This window comes from Conger conger, chromosome 11, assembly GCF_963514075.1.
Source record: "Conger conger chromosome 11, fConCon1.1, whole genome shotgun sequence".
Lineage (NCBI taxonomy): Eukaryota > Metazoa > Chordata > Actinopteri > Anguilliformes > Congridae > Conger > Conger conger.
In genome coordinates this window covers 32,428,795-32,453,041 of record NC_083770.1, presented here as the reverse complement: position 1 = coordinate 32,453,041, position 24,247 = coordinate 32,428,795, and the positions used below count along the sequence as shown (strand labels likewise).

Genomic DNA, 24,247 nt, shown 5'->3' with positions numbered 1-24,247 from the left:
GATACATTTTTGATATCCCATTTCTGACAATGGCCATCTTTGGTTGTCAGATATTAAGTACCAATTTACGTAACTCCAAAGCAGCTTGTAAATCATTGTTGTGTTTTCAATTTGAGTGTTAGTTTCTAGTATTTATTCACAATTAATACATATTTAATTTCGTTTTATTTATATTGTGTTTTTACTAGTGTTGTAGTCATGTCACATAGCTTCCAGTCCACCAGCACTCACGTCACAGCCCAACTGCAAGTCACTTTACCTCAAGTTAAAGTTGAGTCTCCAGTCACCAGTATTCCAGTACTGAAGTCCAAGTCCCAGACACCAGTGTTGAAGCTCAAGTAAAGAAGTCAGGAATTGATCTCAGAATTATTATATATTATATCAAATCAAATTATGTGCTCAAGAAATAAATAAAGGCCTTCTTTTTTTATCTAAAAGTAATTTTAGTAGCTCTCTGTAGGCCCCTGAATTGCAAAATTCTTTATGAGAGAACATCAGAGGTTCTGAGACACATCTACTTTTAAGTTGCTCTTAAAAACCCACTTATTTAAACTTGGGTAAAACTTTACAATAAGGTTACATGAAGTGGCAGCAACTAATGTAGTTAACTCATTAATGACTGAGAAGTCAACACGTACAGCTTTGTTTTATGTATTTGTACATCATTAACAACACTGCCAGTGCCAATGTATGTACTTTATTGTAAAGTGTGACCTAAACTAAATTAAAGGGGACCATGGAATTGATCAAATATGCCATGTCACCACAAGTCAAGTTCAAGTTAAATAACTGCAAATTCAAATAAGAAATTGGCACGTCAAAGTAAAGGTACATGTACAGTTTCGAGTATGGCCACATAGTGAAACCCTGGACATGAGAATATCATACCAGTAACCTACACTACATCTAGAGTTACTGTAACAACTTTTTAATTCAGTGTAATCAATTTATGTACTCAATAGCAGGCAAGTACACTTTTTTGGACACAGCCTTTGACTGAGGGAATAGCCCAAACTTCAGCTTAAGTGGTGGATTTCTTTCTCCTTTCTTTCATTGTTATCTTCAGTAAACAAATTGACATCAGCCTATGTCATCACCATGACCAACAAAACATTGTAAGCAGTTTATACAAAAGCTTTTTTATCTTTGAAACTACCAGTATGCCAAAAAAAAAACACACAACTCAAAAATTAAAATAGCTTAAGAATACCTGAAATATCCTTTGTGGCACACAAAAACAGCCTGGGCCAATATTAAGCACATACTTGAGGTTCACACTCAAACTAAAATCTGCATTTAAGTTTGTACCATGTATTCAATATATTTAACATCAAGCATGAGGCAGGCAAACCTTTTCATGTTAAACCATCATTACTGTGTAGGTACAGTAGAAGTCACATTCAGATGTATCACACTAATTGCAGTAGATACACCAGATACACTTCTGTTATTGACAAATATACAATTAAAAACCCAGCATCAGCAAATGATTTCACAATCATGGATAACAAGATTTTACTGAGAGGCAATAGTTCAGCAATAACAAAATGACTGATGAATATAGGTAGATACGTACATAAATAGAGACTTGAACTTGCATATTTTTAAATGGTTACAAATGTTTTTGCTAACTGTGAAGGCTTATTGGTGTTTTTCTCTTTCTGTTTTCAGTTTCCAGTGCCTGGTAAAGGTCTGGCACAGCCCCATGATCTGCCTGGATCCTTGTCCCAGCTTCTGTGCAACTCCCTCCACACTCTCTCCTCGTCAATTATTAATAAACAAGATACTATTCCATCCCACACCCCTACCCACCGCTGCACAGACAGGAAGCAACAAGCCACTCAGACCAGGGGAGAAATACGCTTTTTAAAATCGTGTTTGTCTGTGCCACAGCTGGTTTAGACATAAATTGGGGCTGGAATTATCTTTTTCTTTTTGTAAGCTTTCAAAATGACCATCTAACTCTGGTCTTTTATTTCTTTCTTTCCTTTTTTTGTTGGACTCTGCTCCCTCATTTGGCCTACCTAAAATGGACTCAGGTAAACTAGTAACTTTCTCCTCTGGTCAGCTTTGACCTTTAAGCAAGTACAGTTTTACAGCAAGAGCAATATTTTCTTGTATATATGCACATGCAGCATACATGAAGGGCATTATGGACACAGGAGCAACAGCAAAGCAGAATAAAAGGCAATATAAATTAATTATAAGGGGTGATCATTCTTCTTGGTGTAGACAAATGGCACGTGTTGGCAAATGTTGATGGCACTAAATTCTGATTGGGATAGAAATCCTTAAGCTTGATGATGTATCCTGCACCTCTACGGCATTACAAAGTATTTTCTATGAAATATTCAAGACTCCAGTTTCATATATTAGCAAGAACCTGTTTTCATGCTTGTAATATATTTTCATCATATTATCAGTAGATGCTGTAATGAGGAGATAAAATAAATACTGATGTGCAGTAAACATTGCTGCAGAGTTCCTTGTGGCAGTTCCCTGTAAATTTATCTGTATATCGCATCTTACATTGTGCAGTTATGATGTAATTTATGAGGTTTCACTTTATTTTGATATGCCTATGTCTCTATTTTCTTCTAAGCCTTATTTTTTTCTTATTTCTCATCTGCATAAAATTGCAGAGTATAGAGCCAAATCAAGAAAAAATAAGTCTTTGGCCCAAAATGTAAGGAGCTCATTGTATATACAGTGGACTGAATGGCAGCGCACAAAAAATAAATAAAAATAGTATCATTATTGAGATGAACTCAAAATGCCAACATGTGAATATTGTACTTTACTAATGTTTCAATGGAACCAACAAAAAGCAAACATTCATTTAATAAAAAATAGATTTCAAGAAAATCAAGGTTTCATAATTATTTGCACCCCTGGTTTAGTACTTGGGGCATCCACCTCTGGCAAGCATGCCAGCATGGAGTTGCCTGTTACTGTAACTGTTGCCGCAAAAGTTGCCTCGTGTAGCATCACCTTTAAGCCAATGGTAAGATTGTGTATGTATTCCATATTTAGTCAAAGATATTGAGAGCAGAATGACTTGGTATAATTACACAAGAATTCCTCTTGTTTATTTTGCTATTAGGTGAGCAGCGTTTTTGACTGCTGTATCGGAATGTCTACTGGCTAATTTTTTGGCTTTATCTTGTTGCTATAATGTTCATGCTTCCAGATAGATGCTATTGTCAAATATGTTATGCACCCTCAGGGTGCTTGTTAATTGGTTGAACTATGAGATACTTGAGATACACCATATTTGATTGAGATGTCTTGTGTCGTGAAAGTGAAACACAAGTCTTTGTTGCTTCCTCTCATAATTGTGTTGCAGCACTGAATGTCTCAGTTGAGTAGTCTCATGGCTCTTGCGCTATGCCCACTATGGGACTTGCACAAAGGGATTAACCTACAAACCATTCATATTTTCTCTCTGTTTTTCCTACTCACTCATTCAAATTTCTCATCCAAACTATTTTGCTTCCTTCTTTTTTACCCTCTTGCCCCAGGTGGTTCCCCAGTTAATCCACCAATGAACCCTAATCAACTCAGTCACAGCATGGGGGGTGCAGGAGCAGTGGAGGGACTGGGAGACAGAGACCCGGGGGGTGCAGGAGCAGTGGAAGGACTGGGAGACAGAGACCTGGCTGTACACTCAGCAGGCCATGCCTCCCAACCAGCACAAGCCCCTGAGTGTCATGGAACATGTCCTGGGGATGTAGCGATGGTTATAGATGGGCCTCCTACAGCCAACCAACTGCAGGACCCTGCTGACCCTCCTCAGAACAGTGTCCCGAGCCCCACAGAAGACCCCCCACCCTATTCCGCAATTGATCCCAAAATGGCACATCTCATTTATCCACCCGCTTCGCCCCACTATCCAAGACAGCTGCCTATCACCTACCAGCCAGGACCCGACCACCCTGCCTTCTACCAGCCACAATTCATGCCCTCACCCAGCCACACCCCTTACACTATTGTAAGAGCCTCAGAGTTCATGGGTCACAAAAATGCATTTATGAATGTGGAGAGTTTTTAATAAGCAATGTTCAAAAATCACCAAATCCTGCTAAATGTCTGAAAGCATGTGCTTTTTACATAAATACAGACACATCCCAATCGAAACATGCTTAAAACCAGAAGAAAATATGGCAATAATTTTGTGACATCACATGCTTAACAGTATGTGCATCACAATAGCAAACAACAGCAACAGATCGTCTACAGCAAATCATGTCAACACAATTAAATGGGCTGGCTGCAATCTATGCAATTATTCTAGTTATGTACTTTCTAGACATATAGGCATGGTGAATATATGAATAACATTTCATTATAGCTCCCCGGCACCAGTAGCACCACAGCAGAAATGAGCCAAGGGAAAGTTCCAGTGGGTATATTACGGATAACAATGTTGCAACTTTTCCATCTTCAATGCAGACCTTTCAGTTTCTATTTTACAAAAATATCTGTGCTGTGTTTGTGTGTGACAGTGGTGAAAGCTGAAGTGCAGATTGATGTATTGAAGTAATGTTGTCACGGTGCTCACCTCTCAGTCACACTCTCAGATATTCAATACAGCCCCACTGCCATTTGGAAAACAGTTTGCAATGTTGTTCTCATCCTGAAGATATAGGCCTCCTTTACCTCATATCATACCTTCATGACAGCACACCCTCTTGTTTTCCAGTACATGACCAGTCATCCACCAAACCAGGAGCAGATATCCCTGCCCAAGGACTACCTGGTGGAGTCCCTGCTGGTCACCATCTTCTGCTGCCTGATGAGTGGGCTCATCGCTCTCATGTACTCTTATGAGGTACAACTGCCCTGCAATCACTCGGCTGTGGAGACAAACCTTCCAAACAGGGTAGAATGGGCCTCCAGAGCAATCTGCCCTACTGTGTGGTTCCAGTCTGAGTGGTCACTGTGGCCAGATGTTCTTCAGAGTAGCACCAAACCTTTCATTGCACCACCCCTGGAGGGAGGGTTTGAGTTAGCAGGGTATCCCCCCCATCTTATCAATTAACACTTTTGGCAAATCTGCTTGCACTAGCCGGACACATTGTGTTGCCCTTTGGTATAATACCAGCCCAGGCAGTGTGGAATGTAGCGTGGGGGGGGGGGGGGGGGGCGCAGCTGGATGCATGCATTTGGGAGGACAGGTGTGGCATGTGTCTGCAGGTGGAATCGGATGTTCTAAATGTGGCAGAACAGTAGGGGGAAAACGGGTAAAATAGGAGAAAATAGACACCTCCCAGAAAATGTGGAATATGAGGTTGCAGCAGAAAATGATAGCCCAAACTGGCCATCCCATCCTGACCCCCCTCCTCTCACTGTCCCACAGGCACGTGCTGCCCTGGCCCGTGGGGATATCAGGGAGGGGGAGCGGGCGTCCCAGAGGGCCCGGCTGCTGGTTCTGTTCAGCCTGCTGTTTGGGATATTTGTGTGCCTGGGCTGGATCATATATGTGGTGGTGGCTCTCTGTGCCTAGTGATGCTAAAGGGAATGTTTCTCGACACGTTTCAACCTTCACAGTACCATACTCACTAGCAAAGTTTCCAGCCTAATCATCTTAACATAAACCAGTGGTCTTTTGAACCAGGAGTGAGGACCCCTGCTATAGACCGATATGAATACAACTCATCTGAAAACACATGCTGTGATGTCTGACTTGTGAAATATACTACATGGTTTAACTATGTAAACATGCAGCTATATGCACTGCATATGAAGTCAAACTTGTAATTGAATTGAAATTCCACATTTAAGGATGTTTAGTGGGGAGTAATGCTGTAGGTGGTCAGAAGAAGAGAGATATGATTTGTCATGTCTCTTTCAAAATAAATGCACTGGCACTTTCGGTCAGCTGTGTTTTTGTCATTTTGAAATAAAGGATTATCAGTATTGTTATTATTCTTGTTGATGATTACACGTCTGCTTTATACAGCATAATCTCCAAGATAAATGGTGCAAATACAGTATATAAGCATTAAACAGAAATTAATCATGCTTAATTGAAAAACCTGAATTAATTCTTCAAGACTGATATAACATTGCTTTTGGACTAGTCACGCTGTTTTGAAAGGTACATGACTAGTCCAAAAGCTTGGCAGGAGAGGGCAGATGGATGGATTTAACATCCATATTTTCGGTCATCCAGCATTGATGATGTTCTACCGACTAAGGAACAACAGCTGATATGGCAATGTCTTTGGCCCTGCATTCCTGAAACATTAAACAATTATTGCCATTGACTAAACTGAGCTGAGAATGTCAAGTTATAAAATAATGTGAATATTGCATAATAATTTCATACCAACCTTATGAATGTTTTACATTAGGGTTGCTGGATGACTGTTAAGGCACTATTCTAGCATTGAATCTTGACCACGCAAATACTGACTGGCATCACCATGCTAGACCTGCAAACTGGTGTGATATGCTGCTACTGGCATGTGTGGTTTAAATGTGGAGGGCATGTTCGTCAATGTTCTCTGGAGTATTGGAGTTTTAGCATTGCAGCAACAAGCAGGATTGTAAATTATAAATTGGGGAGATAAAACTGAAAATTTAAAAATAAATTTAAAAAAATGCTACCTTCAATATTCAATATTGCTTTGGCTGCCATGTTTTTTTTTATTATATGCAATCTCCCATCTTTTTACATTTCCAACCCTCTGGTCATGACTGGATTAGATATAAAGGATTAAGACTATAGTCATTTCAGCAGGGCACCATAACCATTGCAGTGTTTTATGGCCACTGCACTCTCTTTAATACATCACCAACACAGTTAATCAACATAAGAAATGTATTTTTCATGAGCAGCACAATTGTTATTAGTTACTTATTAAGCATGAAGAAAAATGATAATCTATGCCTTGAGATTTTCATTTTTAAGAAATTGAAAGAACTGAAAACCAAAAATGCACCAAATGTCCCAATAAAGCTAACTTTTATTATGTTCAAGTTTTACTCATTCATTATACACGGTTTTTGGAACAGGCAATAAATACACAGAGGGCAAAAAATAATAATAAGTGGGCCGACCAAAACAAAAGAGACAAGGTGTGACGAGAGTCTAATGACACGACGCAGCCCTGGAGACTCAAACTATACAGCAGCAGTTACAAAGGGGCTGTGTACAAAATGTGAAAGACAGAAGGTTACAGTGTTACTCTTCAAAAAATGTTAATACATTTCAGGGATCAAGCCTTACATACGCAGTAACACACTCTCTCACACGCACATGCACACACGCACACGCACACAAACACGCACACAACAACTTCAAAAACAACAAAAAATGACATCAAATACATCCACAGCAATTTAAAGCAATATAAAAACAGAAAGAAAAAGGTTTTGGTGCAGGTTTTTTCCAGTATTCAGTAACTGGTGTTCCTTGCTATACAAAGACTGGGGTGAGAAAATGGAACAACGGCTAAATTATGGAGGGACACAATAAATCAACAGAAAATACAACCATACAACAGCAGCTAAATAAAAGCAAACAAAAAACATACATATTTTATCACAATATGTTTAAATATGCTGTATGTATGTACACACATCAGAATCTTAAATTAAATTTTACATTAACAGGAAAGCATGCCCAAAGACTGAAACCTTCTCCAGCCACATAAGGATGTTTTACATTCTTTCACAAAAGGTTCATTCACAGAAGTCCAACAGTAAATTTACAATTGGTACATTTTTCATAATCCTAAAGACAGTCTTCATATGCAGTGTTCTGGTACATGGTGAGTGGGTGACTGTGCATTTATATATGGTGGAGTCAGTCAGACACATTGTGACCACTTTTTTATGAATGCTGATGTGAATCAAACATTGAGCATCTCATGACAGCTCAGGGGGGGAAAAAAACACCACACTCTAAATGAAGTCACACCCACACACCTGCATTGGCTGGACAGCCCAAATGTACGTCATTCTGGCTCTGTACATACAAAACAGAACCCTCAAACTTTTTCCTTAATTATGGCTTTGTGCACATTTAGTGCCGTATTGTGGACCTGGATGCAATGATTCCCAACCACAGCCAAACATCAGAGGCCCTTGTTAATACGGTGCAGCTTTTTAACGTTTTTAACCGAGTTTACACAATGCAGTGCACACTCACAGCTGCACAGCGCTGTCTAATGTGGTGTCAGTGCTAGACTGCGAAAGCGTGTGGCATTGAAATAACACATCATGCCTTGCAATATTACAGTTAGCACACAAAGGGGGTGGAAGTACTGTGGCGTATTCAGGATGGTAAATGCATGCATTCACGTACCAACACAGACACAGGGAGCGTGGGTAGTCAGAAGCAGTGTGACATCCATCAGCTGCGAGTGTGCACAGGGCCTCAATGTTTCTAGACCACGGCAATGTTAGGGGCCGGCTAAGCAAAGCACTGACCTCCTGGCATTTAAGGGGATTACTTTCCATTGGATGACGAATGCTGTACAATCCTCTCCAGCTCTATCAGGCAGTGAATAAATATAATTCAGCCCAGTTAGAAATCACAACTGATGAGTTTGCCTTGTTAATGGGTAAAAATACTGCGGAACTGAACAAAATTAAGATCCTTTTTTTAAAAACATAGGCTAATACATAGCAGCCATGCACTTTCTCTGTGTTTTTGCCTGACAAATGGCAAAGCAAGGGGAAGCAAGAGGAGTTTTGGGGAGATTGAGTCAGCACTCCAGGGTGTGTAAAATGGCTAATCTTCAAAACGACCATGCAGGGGTCAGGGGTCAGGAAATGTGTTCTTTGCACGGGTGACCTCCACATTTAACCTGTTACTGACCTTGGGAGGAAATCAAAATAAATCAAAGAAAAACCCAGGCAAAGAAGGCCATGGGGTATTTAAAGTTCTGTAAACACCTATTATGCATCTCCATATTCTGAAGATTGGGTTGCATTTATCTTGCTGTTCCCTATTGCCAGTGGTCTTCATTTTCTTCTTGCATGTATTCAGCATTTGTTTATTTCTAGTAAATATTGTGTGTGTGTGTGTGTGTGTGTGTGTGTGTTTATGTGTGTGGATGTATAATTGTTTGAGTGTGTGTAGTTGCATGGCCATGGAAATGCTATAAGCAGAGGTCTGAATGAGTGTGTGTATGTGCAAATGCTTGTGTCAGTGTGTGGGTCTGTTCTTCATATCACGATTCACTCCGTTCTGTCCTCTTTAGCTCAGTAGCTCCAGGTATGTAACAGGCACCTTGCCCTTCTGGTTGCCCCTCTCTCCAATCAGCCAATCAGGATCCATGCCTGGCACAGTGTACACTGTGATGAGCTGAGGCACAAACAGAGCAGCAGCGTAAAGCCCAGAACTGTATATCGAACAGAAGCAAAATGGCTTCTCTGTCATTATACCTGTCCAATGCCGCACCACAGGAGTATGGAAGCATATCCACGCCAAAATGAAAATGAAAATGCAAATCGGCAATTACATTCCGTTTTCATTCCATGTGCATAAAATGTGTAAGTGTGTGTTCATACATGAAAGCGTGGAGGCATAGGTGTCCATATGTATGCGTGTGTGTGTGTGTGTGTGTGTGTGTGCGTGTGTGTGTGTGTGTGTATGTGTGTGTGCCTGCATGTTCGCGCACACGTGTGTGTTATATGAAAGTGGGTGCGTGTGTGTGTGTGTGTGTGTGTGTGTGCATGTGTGTGCACCTGCATGTTCGCGCACACGTGTGTGTTATATGAAAGTGGGTGTGGATGTGTGTGTGTGTGTGTGTGTGTGTGTGTGTGTGTGTGAGTCTCACCTCATCTGCCAGCAAGGACATCTCGCTGGTGTCTGCAGCGTCATAGTCGTATAGGACCTTGGCCTTGCGGGTGCCAGTGGCAGGGGGCTGCACCTCCTCAATCTTCAGCGTGTCAGCTTCTGGGGCGCTGGTGGAGACGGCCCCTGCGATGGGCACCACGGGCAGGGTGGCCGCTGTCGAGGGTGAGGCACTGGAGGGGGTGGGATTCACAGTGAATGCATTGGGGTACCTGGTAGGGGGACAGCTTGGTTCAGTTCTTGGTGAAGCACATTTTTTTTAAAATGACAAAAGAACATCCTCCAAGCCTGCATATGTCATACACCGAGACCAACTTACACATCTCCATCAGAACTGGGAGCAGAGGGAAAAGAAGCGAAATCAGTAAGTTTGGAAGTTCAAGCACAGCAAAAACTCACTTGATAAAACACCAATAAACCATTGCAGCATGACACTCGCTTTCCTCATCCATAAAGGTCTCCCTGGGTTAAAATTTCTCCCTCATTTCAGATTTCCCCCAGTGCTGCATCGATCTCACCTGCCCAGCTCTTTTTGTAGATCCATCATGTACTGGTTGCACTGGTTGTAGTAGATGGCCTGAGCCTCCACAAACTCATGCAGACAACGCAGGTGATTCACCTGAGGGGACAAGAATGAACACAATCTGACGATCCCAAACCAGCTCTGCAACCGTATTTCCAGGACTCTCAGAGAACAATAGCAACCTTCTTACTAAAATGTTCCTTTCAGGAACAATGAAGGCAAACATCTGGAACAATCAAAACCTTTTAAAAGATTAACGTTTTGTCAGAGAATGTCCTATCTTCCAGAAAAAAAACAAAAAGTGAAATGTCTGTCAGACAATATCATTTGGAACAATAACAGCCACAACTGTCTATTTAAATCTTCCATCAGAGCTACAACCAATTTTACAGTCCTTACAGTACATGCTAAAGAAAAGGTTTTGTGCTCCAGAACACAACCATCGATAACACAGGAATGAAAGCTGCAAACATTGTGGGGGTAAGTAGACATTAATATAGTGTACGTACAAGAATTACATACAGTGAGGTCTAAGTATTTGCACAGTGACACAATTTTAAAGGGCTGTACCTCCTACAATATGGATGCAGATGCCCTCAAGTTAAAACCCACAGCCCTTTAAAATTGTGTCACTGTCCAAATACATATGGACCTCACTGTATATATGGTCCGTTTATCTCCGCCACTCACATGTGTGCTACTAATGCCCTCCAGCAGCAGCCTGGTGACCTCCGCCTGCCGGTCGAACTCCGTCTGAGCCACACGGAGCTCGTGCTCTGCCTGCCGCAGACGTGAGAGAGACAATTACACTTATTAAAGTCTGAAAACGTGAAAATAATAATAAATTACAAAGCTGACTCACAGAATAACGTGAGTGGCAAATGCATACAAAGCGGCAATGCATTTTCTTATTACATTCTTTTTATTACATTTCATTTCATTTGGAAGATTTAAAAATCATAAGCGTTATATTTTAACATGCACTACTTTTTTGTAAAAGAATCACGGGTGAAAGGACCAGCTGACGGAAGAAAATGACAGACAGAATCAATACAGAGCAGAACTACAGTGAGAAACAGTGAATTTCAAATGACAGCTATCATGAGAAACAGACATTTGAAAACTTACATTTAATTCACATAACCTTTGCTTTCCCTGCACCACATTAATTTAATAACACAGTGAAGAGTTTGGATTAAAAATATTAAGTTTGGCTATTTAAACTCCATGAAAAGCAGCCCAGGCACGTGCTGCACTCCACATACCAGTACAGTGCTTCCCTGCAATCCATCTTATGTTCAGAAACTCGGCCAAATCAGAAACAGATCAAATAAATGGGCAAGATCAAAGCAAGTATGTTGTGCTGCGTACATAAACTCTAGGGAATACTTATGGAGCTTAAAGGAGATAGGATCAAATGCTACTCTCTATCTACTAAGGTTACATATAGCAGCACAGCCAGCAGTAACTTGGACATCTTCCAACATTATCTTCATTTCATCAATAGCTGAAACAAAATATGATCTACATATTCCAGCTTCAAAAAAAAATGGGAAAAAAAGAAGCTCTTATTCCATTTTTTTTCAGAAAGAAATTGTGAAATGGTTATTAATGTACTCTAGTTTCCAGCAAGCAGTGATTGTGGTGGAGCTGATGACGGGATACTCACTTTGTCCACCTCCTCACTCCAGAGCTGAAAAGCCGCATGACAACAAGAGGAGAGGAGAGGCATGATGAGGTTGTCTCAACAGGCACAGTCCACAATGCAGCGCCCTCCACTTCCTTCCAAAGGAACTAATCGAGTGGGCATCTTTTTATTCTTTTGTACTTTTATTTATTTTTATCCTAGACCCAGAGTAAGTATTCAGATTCCTTCCGTAGTGGAGCATTTAGACATCAAACATTTACGTCTCCCAAATTAATGAAGCCAATAAACTCATTAAAGTTTTACAAAGCATTTAACAAAATCATTTTGTCCCTCGGGAAGGAAGTCGGGGGCATTTGATGCCAGAGGAACAGTAGGGAACCCCTCGATGAAGACTGAGCCCCAGTTCCACTACTCTTCTTTAAGCCATTCATTTGTTCATCCATCGATCCACTCACTCACTACTAACCATTTCAGCAGTACACTGGAAACAAACTATCTCAAAAAAAAAAAGAAAAAGCCGACCCATGACTCTGTTATCTGAAGTAAATGTTGAGAAAGTGTTCACAGCCTCACACAATTTGCAGCGTTAGGGTGAAAACAGGAATAGAGAACATATCGATGGCCTTGTATTTGGAAAAACGCTCTGCCCAGCCCTCCGCAGCACAGTCTACTGCAGGACTGCACAACCCTGTTCCTGGAGAGAGCCATCCTACAGGGTTTTACTCCAACCCTAACAAAGCGCACCTCATTCAACAAGCTGCTAGTTAGTATAGAATCATGTGTACCACATTAGGGTTGAGATGGAACCCTATGAAAAGGCATTTCTCCAGGAACAGGGTTGGTAAGCCCTGCAGCTTGTTGCGCCAGTATAACGTAAGTTTGATCGCAAGTTTAGGGTGTGAAGTCCACACTGAATGTTACGTAGTAGCTAGTTAAGTTTCAAACTAAAGTTCTGTCTTTATTTGGGGGCAGAATTCTTAGCTAAGTTGGCCATAAGCCAAGGCACTCACATACAGTGACATTTCTATTTTTTTATCACGCACATTAGTGCGCATAGTGTTTTTTCTTTGATATGTATTGCTCTCCAACAATTGAAATAAGGTATGTTTATTACAACCTCTTATAATTTACGGAGTAATTTATTCCTGCACTGAAAGAGAAGGTCGGTAATTTTCTGTTTCTCTGCTTGCCGAAAACAAAAGCACGTCAATCTCATCATACAAATTACATTGGTCATCTATCATGGATAGTTCGCTGCTAGTTTATGCCACGCTGAATTTCTACCCCCGACAAGTTTCCCAATCTTTCAAATCGATGCGATGTGTCAAGGGCTAGGTAGGGAGTAGGTGTATCTTAATTCTACGTTGGAACTAAATCCCTTGGTGCAACTCGTTTACATGAAGCTATGGTGTAATTGAATTTACGTTCAAACTAGCCCACATTTGAACTTGTGTTATACTGGTGCCACAGGCTGCTGGTCTACAGCAAACACAACAGCACAACAGCCTTCACCATGAGCTCCACAGAGGCTCACAAACCCGCTCACAGTCACAGTCAAGTTCTGCAAGGCCAGTAGTTGATTTAACATGCAAGGGTGCACAGGTGATTAAGAGCACCATTTTCATGTATGAGTCATAGCACCCATCACATACAGATCAGAGCACAGTTAAAACATTAGAATATACAGTATTGCAAGAAAGTGTAAAACATGCAGAGAATCTCAGCTGCGAAAATCAATGTAGCTGTGTCACTGCTTCACTAGACAAATCACAGGAGTCTAGCCACAAAGCACAGTATGCCCTTTTCAAAAAAAATAAAAAAAATAAAAGAAATTGCATCTGAATTATACCATAACGATATTAGGAAGCAGGAAGAGAACAATTAAGCAGGGTTAAGCAAAACCTTCCCGTGGCCCACGCACAGAAATTCCTCCCCACGCTGGCAGGATGTTTACTGATACGTGAAAATATTTAAACCAGATGCACCTGTACGGTGGAAAAAGACTGGTGCCAACTAGGAAACATTCTAGTTGGGAGTGAGGTGAGCAATCTATTCTATTGTGAGCTGTACAGGTAACAATTAGTCATAACCTTTCCGGTCTTTTGTCCTGTTGCATGCAGATTGCACATATTAATCCGGTATCAGAAGCCTGATGTGCAAGCAAACAGATCTGGCTTAAATCTAGTGTCAAGTATAAAGTGCATGCACTGTGATGGTATGAAGTCAGAGGCGCCATGCTAAATAATCAGGGCCAACAGCAATTGACCAGTACTACAGATGAGACGTGAGTAGTTACTACATCCACAATCCATACTATTATGAGTCGCACCATAATAGTGAGCAGTGAGTATACAGCAAAGACAGGTCAGTGTGAGGCCAAATATGCATGAGTCAGCTCCTCTTTAGAACAACACATTTCATTTGATGACTCAACAGGTCTACCCTGAATTGATTTCACGGAATTAACCCTTTCAATACAAAGAGTGCCAAATCACACTCAAGTGTAACTACCGTAAAAATACCATACAGCACCCTTGACCTTATACCATTTCAACCAATCAAAATGACTGCTATACTATTGTTTTGAGCCCCTAATAAAACCTAACTATATTTTCTCAACTTTCTCAATCAAAGCCAAAATCAGGATTTGGGTGGAGCCACTTCATAATGGGCTTTGGACTGAAAGGGCTAAGATATACCGATATGCAAAAAGTACTATGAAGTACTATGATAATGGTTTCAAATCTTGAATTTACACTTTTTCTATATGCTAGAAAACAGGCTCCTGAGCCACTGCATAGTATTTGTCTGCTATTTGCACCATGGGATGTCACATGACATTTTATCAGAAATGACAAAAATATACACTATATACATTTGACCAGGCAGCAAACCAATTATCACACAACATCAATGGGTCACTTCAGTATAGGGCAATTATTACAATGCTAAATAATAGGGAGAGCCTAAAATGTTCTCACTTCTTAACCATTGTGAAAACCATGATATACGTAAAAATAAACATACCGTATACACATTCTACACACAAGACCAGTACAGAGAAAAGAAGAAGAGAAGATTGCCCGTTTTATTTGCTCTAAATGAAGAAAGGTAGCATGGGAAAGCAGAGCAAGGTAAATTAAGATTAATTTTCTTTTCCATAATTCAGTATTAGCAGTTTTGATTTGTTCCCCCTCCTACCCTCACCAATTAAAACTAGCGGGTTTGAGAGATGCCCAAAGACGCCATTACCAGAATCCCAGCTCAGAAACCAGACCAAAGTGGATGTGAGCCAACTGTCACCTGTATTTTTCATTTTTCCTATGACAAACCCCATCTGGCAACGCCAAGAATCAAGCGGACTGTCAAGCAGAGAACCTGGGAAATGTAGTCAGAGCACAAAGATCACTATGGCTTCATGGCAGAGCAGTAGCACATCCTGCTGGTCAGATCACTGCTCACAAAATATTGGGGGGTGGGGGTCTACTGTACTTATGGCCTTATGAGCCATATGGGTGCACTATCTACAGGTGTGGTGGGTTAAGGAAATGAAGTCATATTCAATTATCTAACGACTAGCTAAACTAGCTAACATTTGTTTTGGATTCTTGACCGAATACAACCTTGTTCTTTGATTCATCCCCCAAGGTTGAGTCTTCAAAAGCGAGCCCACTTGGCTGCACTCATTCAGAAAGAGCCGCAGGGTGTTTGGAGGAGAAAACAAAGCAGGGTGCAGCCATCAACCATGGTAACTCCGCTTTGAGTGAGTTACTGCTCAGCAACTCTGAGAGGTTCTCTCTCAATCTTTCTCACTCTTCATCTTTCTCACTGTTAAAACCTCAGGAGGGCTAACAGAGGGACTCTGGAGAGGCGTTCAGAAGTAGTATGTGAGCGATTAGAATTTCAGAGAAAGAATAGTGAAACCTGCCGTTTGAATACACAGAAATACTCCAAACTGGTCCTGTGTATCAAGTGTACGGAGCAGAGGGAAGTGTTTTCAGGAGGGTTTGGTGGGCTCCTTACCGCGGATGCGCTGGCGGACAGTACGTAATTACGTGGTCTAGTCTCCTGAAAATTGGGCACAGCCTACAGATGAAGGGGGAACAGAGATTCACACAAATGCATGGAAACAAAGAGTATCTACAACAAAAAGGGTCCAACACAACACAATGACTAAAAATGCAAAAATAAAAACTACAAAAAACTGGTGTATATTAACAGGTGGGCCCCTACAAACTTCTACTAAAGAGAGGCAAGGCAGGTGGGGGTTAGTTAACCTTTAGCCTCAGTGGTCGCGCTAGCCCATGGAATGCTGCGTCTTTTAAATGCAGGACATTTCATCTGAGTTTTAGACTAATTCACTTGCGTTCTTTGCCACAATATTCCAACTGAAAATAATAACACAATCAATGTACAGTATGTTGTCATACCATAAGCAGGACAGTGAGATAGTGGGAATAGTGGGATTAGGAGGAAGAAATAAGATACAGAAGTTTTGGGGTTATTAAAAAACAAGTTTGCCAAACAGAAAGTTATTTCGGTTCAGCAAGCTGATTTTCATTTTCAAATTTTCACTGAAACCACAAAAAAGAATGTTGGCTCAAAGAAACAGGAGTAATTACTTTGTTGCGGTTCAAGTCTGGGTCGTCATCCGTAATCGTAAATTTAAAAAAAAAACCTCAGACAATCTGTGTTTATATAACGCCATACATTTTTTCCACTGAATTCTTGAATTGTGAATTTTTCTGCATAAAAACACGCAGAATCCTGTGTTAATGCGACCACTGAACCTGTGACCTTTCAACCGTTTGACCCTCTAACTATGCAGTGCACCACTAACAATATTTCTGAGGTGGGTAACAACAAAGTCCGCAAAGTTTATACACTGGGTTACATTGGTTGTGTTCTTATATGTTCTGTGTTCTCACTGGCTCCAAGTACTACATTGCCCAACTTGAGTTGAGTGATTTAGAGTTGTGATTTCTACAGAAGAGACAGATAGATAAGTACAATGGAAGACCCAGGACTGAATATGTACACTGTGCCAATCTTTGAAAATCATGCTGCATGGGGGAACAGAAGGTCAATGCAGCACTGTTCATTCTGAATTACTGCTCCCACTTTAGCTGAAGGTGCAAGGAGAACACGGATGCATTTAACCCATTCATACAACGGGCATCAACTGAGGTCTCAACTAATCAGAGAACAGAGACAAACTGAGGTGTAGAATTTAGATTTACTACAGAGAAACAGCAGAATGCAGAGCTCAAATCAAGAGGTGGCATTCCCTGTCCATCACTGCAGTCGTCTTTCTTTCAACCCCATCTCCCAAGCACATCTATTCATGAAAATTAATGTGCGTGCAAGCTTACATTGTTTTATATCCTGGCATTTATGTTTGCTCCAATATTAATCCTTACTTAATATCCATCAATCCACAACAGGAATAAAGGTTGTGATGTCACATGATTTTCTAAATAATACACGCAAATATCATGTGCTCTTCCAGAAGACACCTCAAACTACATGTGCCCTTTAAGTCAGTGGTCACAGGAAGGCCCCTCCCCTTGCCAGCTCTTGCCCCACACACTTTGCCCACCCCCTCAAAGCTAACAGGATGGAAATTAGGCTTAAATCCTAAAGCTGTACACTAAGACAAGACAAAGCTCTTTAATAAGCACAGGTCATGCAGTGGGCTTTTCCAAAGCAAATTAAACCACAGCCAGCACAGACTCTACTTTGGACAAAGGAAGCCTTTTTACAGTAAGATTTTGCACAAAATGTTGTTCTACCTGTGCTCCACTAGGGGAAAAATATATAACGGTCACATTATTTGCTCATCCCAAGATCTTTATAAATTTAATAAACCAATCAATAAAGTGTTGTGCTGTATCATGAAATGGAAGAAATTACAAGGACTTTCAGTTAAGGATAAGCATTTCATTGCATTACTCCTTTGGTTAAGCCGCTTCAATGTGCCTATTAAAAGGCTAAAATGAATTAAAAGACTGAAATGTAAAAACAGAACAAATTTGAAATTTGCAAGGTTTTTTTTTTATGGCAGTTGCCATGCATCTTTAAAGGTCAGGTTCAATTGCAATCCACAAACACTCTGCAAATGATTTGTCAACGGCAGTACGAGGCCTCTGTGAATCTTTACAATGCATTGGATTACAGGGAAAACCAGTAGAACTTGACCTTTAAACCTTACAAATGAAGAACAGAAAGAAAAACAAGGGAAAAGATTTCACAAAGATTTCACATACAAATATATTAATTCTCAAAAGGTCACTTATGACTTGGCAAGACAGCTCAGGATAAAAGCATAATGGAGCAAATGTGTCAGCCATCACAAGACTGAAACGTGGGTCCTACTGAAGACATGGATCCCGCCTGGGAACCCAATGATTACACTTTATGTTAAAGAGGACTCTAATTGAGAGGGCGGCTAATCTTTTGAACTTTGTGGTGCTGAATTAATGTAATTGTGTAAATTTGATTTTTGCATGGGAACAGTTGCTCCACAATACCATGAAAAAAAGTCATTCTATTTGTTTTTTGAAAACCATCAAAGTGTTGCTCCTAGCAACATTTATGTGATTATCAATGCCATTTCTTTTCCTGCTTAATTTTTATTTTTTGAGGTGTGTTGCAAAAGGCAGCAAATAAGAGCAAAGATCCTAAACTTTAAATTTCATATATTAAAAAAAACAACCCATAAATGTGCACAGAAATCAGGAGATGAGTCCACCTTTCAATGACAAACAAACAGAAAAAGAAAGAAATGGATCAAATATGAACACATTAAGGGAATGCAAGTGTCAATACTCACTTCTCCCTCACACTGTGCGAGTTACAACAGAGAAACATGTTAGTACACAGGCAATGTTACAGTATACTCCACAATGGAGACTGAAAACACAACAGGGAGGACAAGAACTTGAAAACACGAGGGGTTAACAAGTAAAATTTACATAACAAAATCATATAACAGTCATTTTTAAAATGTACATTAAAATGGACCTCTTTTATATCAGCATTTTCATCACTTATTCTCCCACATGCGAAAAAATTAATTAACCACCAGCACTGGTCTAGTCCCCATTTTATGTAAACGGTACGGTTTTCTGAATTGAAAAATAACAGTGTGCTAGTGGTAAGCTTTCCCCACATAGAATAAATACAACTTTACAACAAAGAAAAACTATCTTGGAGGTAAGAGAATATAAAAATAGAAAACGCTGGAAGAGATATAACAACACAGCCAACCACAACCATCAAGCTTAAGCTTGGAATGTAGTAACGTCAAAGACTCATTCCATAGGGAGAAGTCTTTTCCACTCTCCAGTTAACAAGAGGAGACTCAACCTGTGTTTAATTCTATTCATACCAGTCAAAACAAAGGAGCACAGCATGTAGAACCATAAGAAAGAAAACACCAGGAAACACCCATTCTGAACACTATTCTGACAATTTGTCATTTTTCCCATCTGATCTCAAGCATTTGTCTTGTCACTCAGTGTCACATTGAATTATGTGACATCACAGTGAGTGTCTCATGCTTTTTCAGCTGATGGAAAAACGTGCAGCATGGCATCGGCTGCAGCTGGCTACGAGTGGACTGCAGAGGGAGAGAGGGCGTTGGGAGGACTGACAGGGAGAGGGAGGGAGAGCAGGGAGAGGAGGAAGAGGAGGAAGAGGAGGAAGAGGAGAGGCTCACCGCTGCTTTGGCCTCCGCTGCCTTGGCTTTCTTTAAGCGCGCTTTGCAGGCATCCAGGTCCAGCCGGCGATTCTCAAGCAGACGTCTCTCTTTCTGCGCAGGGGGAGAAAGGTCAAATTATAGGTCTCTGCCCCGGGACCCCAAAGCAATTTCTTACCCTATACTCCTGTTCCCCCCTCCTTCCATCACCCCTGCTGTCCTAAGCCCTGGTGAGCCCTCAAACACGAGCCCACAGCCACGATCCCAAAACTCACAGAGATGGTCCTCCAGTCGCCCTCCAGGAAGTTGCGGAGAGGGGTGAGGAAGTTAATGGCTGATGTCTGCATAAACTCACGCTCCGCCCCCCCGAGGCGTCTCTGGCATTCCCCGACCTTGATCAGGGTACTTCCTGTGGCACATAAAAACATCAACATTACTGTTAGGCCATGAACCAACTCTCACAAACCATCCTGTCTGCTTGAAAAGATAGACCAAGTGCACGTCCCTTCACTCATTTAACCCACGCATAAGTAAGTAAGTGTAGAGAATAACGTTCTCTTAATACAATGTGGGCCCATGATGCTCCCGGTACATGCTGCCCGTTTGTACCCCGGTACATGTCAGTGTGAGAACCAGCTCAGATGGAACTCGTCCAGGAGTCCCATCAATCATTAACAACCGGCAGCAGCACTATGCAGCTGAGAGTGAGACTGGGAAAGGGAGAGGGAGAGGACAATGGAGGGAGAGAAAGAAGAAGAGAGAAGGAAGGAATGGGAGAAAAATAAGTGAGGGGAATGACAGAAAAGGGGATGAGAAGAATGGATTTCAGGTGAAAGGGAGGAAGGCGCAGAGTATTTATTTATCAGTTTTCCTTTCAGGGGTCCCTCGTGGTGCAACAGTAAGAGCATGGACCTCAACGGCAAGCTACCCTTTTCCCATGAGCCCCTGCGCCTGGCCGCCTACCTGCCCTCAGGAGGTCGGCACGTACACTTGGGAGCCAGCGAGACGTGAGTCAGCAGATTTCTCATGCACACAAATCCCATGGAGTCCTACACGTCTCCTCCCCCACACCATACCAATATTTCACTGCTCCATTTTCCAGTTGACAATGCAATTTATTAAATGAGCTGTATGCTGGGGTGTGCTTTTAAAAAATATTATTTATTTAAATGAATGGGAAGGATAAAAGCAGTGAGCAGGTTAAAATGGTGGTATGTAGCGATTGTTTCTCCCCCCACAGTGCATGAGTGGTTATCGCTTGTGAGGAAACGGCCCAGAGAACCACACTGTCTATGCAGCTCGTTCTCTTCCGCCAGAACCATGTACACTAAAAGCCCCATGGCTCTCAGCGACACGGCATTCTCAGCAGAGAGCTATTGATCGCCTCAGCTGTCGATGGAGCGGAGAGCACACTGTGATTTATCGCTGTGGCAGACAGGAGATGTGGTGGGAGGGAGGAACTAGAGCAGCAGAGAGGCTGCCATGATTCCAGTAAAGACAGCCTTCATTAGGGTACATTCCAGCGATTACTGTCACAGAAAGGGAGAATAAAGCCTTGGACTGTTTTGGTGGTTTTAATTTTACTGCAGTGGGCACACTGCCAGAGGAACAGAGGCTTCTGCGAAAGGTCAGGGGTCACAGAGCATTAAAAAAGCTGGTGGTAGACAGCATTGAAGAAACTGATATATTATAAATCTAATTATGAACCCACTGCACTCCATAAGGGGTTGTCTCAGTACATCATTTGTCAAAACAGGGTCAGATGATTTCAATTCCCAGAACTGAAATCGCCCCCCTCCGCAAGTCCAAATAATACTTTCAATGTAAAATGTACATTACCTACATAGTAAGATATTTGAAAGCCTTTCTCGGTTGGACTGTGGTTCCAGCCAGCAAGACAGAGGCCAAGAGAGACAAACTGCCATTTCATATAAAAAGTGCCACAGTGCGAAATGACCAGTCATGCTTCCAGCTCCAGGGCTTTTCAGTGTGCAAAAGAAGAGTAGAAGTGAAGCACTAAGTCCAGACCACTGAGAGTGAGGTGAGGTGGGTCACGAGATACATGAGATCACAAGATAAATTACTTCCTCTATATAATACACTTTTCACTGACATTCACAGTAGTCAAAATTTAAACACTTGTTATTGCTACAGTTACAGGGCACATCCAACGACAAATGTTTTAATTCCATATTTTTCCATAAATAAGTTGTGGGTCATAGAGAATGCACTCTCTCACTCAGTGTAACAATAAGCATCTTGTTTTTCCTCCAGAGTGAAAGCTTCTCTTTACTGTGAGGCCCACAGCTTTTTTCTCCCTTTGGTGGTAAATAAGAAAGACGAAAGGACAAGAAGGCTGGCCCTAGATATCTTTGCTGTCCGAAGTGTGGATTGGTTACAGTGCCCATGAGGATTTCACGCCTAGCGAGTAAGTCACTCACCGTACGGGGATCCGGGTCCAAAATCCTTGGCCGCGTCCAGCATGTACTGTCCGAGCAGCTCCCCATTGGTAGTCCTGGAGGGGATCTTCCTGTCCAGTTTCTCATAGAGGAACTCCTCGATCCGAGCACCTGGCCAGGGATGGGAGGGAGGGGTGGGGAGGGCAAGCAGACGCAGACTTTTACCGGGAGCCAGCCACACACCCACACACACACACATGCAGCGCCGCGCGCGCCCACACACACGCAGGGCGCATACACCCACACACGCACACCGCACACTCAGCGCGCACACGCCCACACACACGCAGGGCGCATACACCCACACACTCACACCGCACGCGCGCAGGCCAGAGCTGACGGAAAAGCAGCTGCACCCTGCGTACTTCTGAAGGGCAGTCAGTGCCACGGCGCACTCGTGTCCACTGCCACTAGAGCCATACCACAACATAGAGGTTGCAGCCACTGCCACTAGAGCCATACCACAACATAGAGGTTGCAGCCACTGCCACTAGAGCCATACCACAACATAGAGGTCACAGCCACTGCCACTAGAGCCATACCACAACATAAAGCTCACAGCCACCGTCACTAGAGCCATACCACAACATAAAGCTCACAGCCACTGCCACTGGAACCATATCACAACATAAAGCTCACAGCCACTGCCACTAGAACCATATCACAACATAGAGGTCACAGCTACTGCCACTAGAACCATATCACAACATAAAGCTCACAGCCACTGCCACTAGAACCATATCACAACATAGAGGTCACAGCTACTGCCACTAGAACCATATCACAACATAAAGCTCACAGCCACTGCCACTAGAACCATATCACAACATAAAGCTCACAGCCACTTCCACTACAGCCATATCACAACATAGAGGTCGCAGCCACTGCCACTAGAGCTATATCACAACTTAAAGCTCACAGCCACTGCCACTGGAACCATATCACAACATAAAGCTCACAGCCACTTCCACTGGAACCATATCACAACATAAAGCTCACAGCCACTTCCACTGGAACCATATCACAACATAAAGCTCACAGCCACTGCCACTAGAACCATATCACAACATAAAGTTCACAGCCACTGTCACTAGAACCATATCACAACATAAAGCTCATAGCCACTTCCACAAGCGCTATATCACAACATAAAGCTCACAGCCACTGCCACTGGAACCATATCACAACATAAAGCTCACAGCCACTGCCACTGGAACCATATCACAACATAAAGCTCACAGTCACTGCCACTAGAACCATATCACAACATAAAGCTCACAGCCACTGCCACTAGAACCATATCACAACATAAAGCTCACAACCACTGCCACTAGAACAATATCACAACATAAAGCTCACAGCCACTGCCACTAGAACCATATCACAACATAAAGCTCACAGCCACTTCCACTAGAGCCATATCACAAAATAGAGGTCGCAGCCACTGCCACTAGAACCATATCACAACATAAAGCTCACAGCCACCCATTCAAAATGACTTTATTTGTGGATATCTACACTCAACAATAACAGCAGTTCAAAGCCCTAGGAAATATTTATTGCTTTCCCCTGATCTCTACTGATGCGCTTGCTGAAACTGATCGTATCATCAAGTGTCAGAATGAAACGGCGAACTGGCTCTCAGCTGAAAATATTACAGCTGAATTGAAAATAATCTGAGTTTGTTCCTTTTGCTCTGATAATAATAATAATAATAATAATAATAATAATAATAATAATGTATTATTATTATTGTTATTATTATTATTACTATTACTATTATTATATTAATACTATTATTATTATTATTATTTCACACACACAAAGAACAGAGTAGCTTAAATAGAAGAAAACCACTTTGTACTGGGCACCGCCAGCAATGATGCAGATGCATCACTGTTGGCTTCCACAATACCATTCAGCTGGGTAGACTGTAAATGTTCTGCCCACTAGACACAAATATGCTGAGGGTAGAGTACTACATTGATTTAGGCACACATTGGGAGAGACCACTCTAGTACTCTCCATGGGAAAAGAGAAGCTGGAGAGTACAGTACATGTGAAAGACAGTGCAGTGCAGCGCAGCTTGTGGATCACTGAGAAAGCC

The 24,247-nt window shown here is 41.8% G+C and overlaps 2 protein-coding genes across 14 annotated transcripts in view; one reads left to right on the top strand and one right to left on the bottom strand.

Annotated features, from left to right (window-relative positions):
* The first annotated feature begins 1,826 nt into the window (after positions 1-1,826).
* LOC133139850 (proline rich transmembrane protein 1B) lies at positions 1,827-5,819 on the top strand. 2 transcript variants are annotated; one of them, XM_061259287.1, is made up of 4 exons: positions 1,827-2,039; positions 3,522-3,991; positions 4,703-4,831; positions 5,360-5,819. In XM_061259287.1, the coding sequence occupies exons 1-4, from the start codon at positions 2,030-2,032 to the stop codon at positions 5,504-5,506; spliced, it is 756 nt and encodes a 251-aa protein (XP_061115271.1). In that variant the 5' UTR covers positions 1,827-2,029; the 3' UTR covers positions 5,507-5,819. The 2 variants fall into 2 exon arrangements, with proteins under 2 accessions (XP_061115271.1, XP_061115269.1); XM_061259285.1 differs by lacking the exon at positions 5,360-5,819 and having other exon boundaries at positions 4,703-5,064.
* Positions 5,820-6,953: 1,134 nt separating this feature from the next.
* The window catches only part of LOC133140235 (endophilin-B2-like), a 28,117-nt gene continuing 10,823 nt past the window's right edge, over positions 6,954-24,247 (bottom strand). For 2 of the 12 annotated variants that reach the window (XM_061259938.1, XM_061259939.1), the window contains 10 exons: positions 22,123-22,251; positions 19,957-20,090; positions 19,703-19,795; positions 16,006-16,068; positions 12,004-12,027; positions 11,025-11,114; positions 10,330-10,430; positions 10,131-10,145; positions 9,795-10,023; positions 6,954-9,319 (listed from right to left, as the gene is read on the bottom strand). In XM_061259938.1, the coding sequence (XP_061115922.1) occupies positions 9,212-9,319; positions 9,795-10,023; positions 10,131-10,145; positions 10,330-10,430; positions 11,025-11,114; positions 12,004-12,027; positions 16,006-16,068; positions 19,703-19,795; positions 19,957-20,090; positions 22,123-22,251 (986 nt within the window). In that variant the 3' untranslated portion in view covers positions 6,954-9,211. The remainder of the gene's footprint in view (positions 9,320-9,794; positions 10,024-10,130; positions 10,146-10,329; positions 10,431-11,024; positions 11,115-12,003; positions 12,028-16,005; positions 16,069-19,702; positions 19,796-19,956; positions 20,091-22,122; positions 22,252-24,247) is intronic. The other 10 variants (XM_061259940.1, XM_061259942.1, XM_061259946.1 and 7 more) reach the window with 7 other exon arrangements.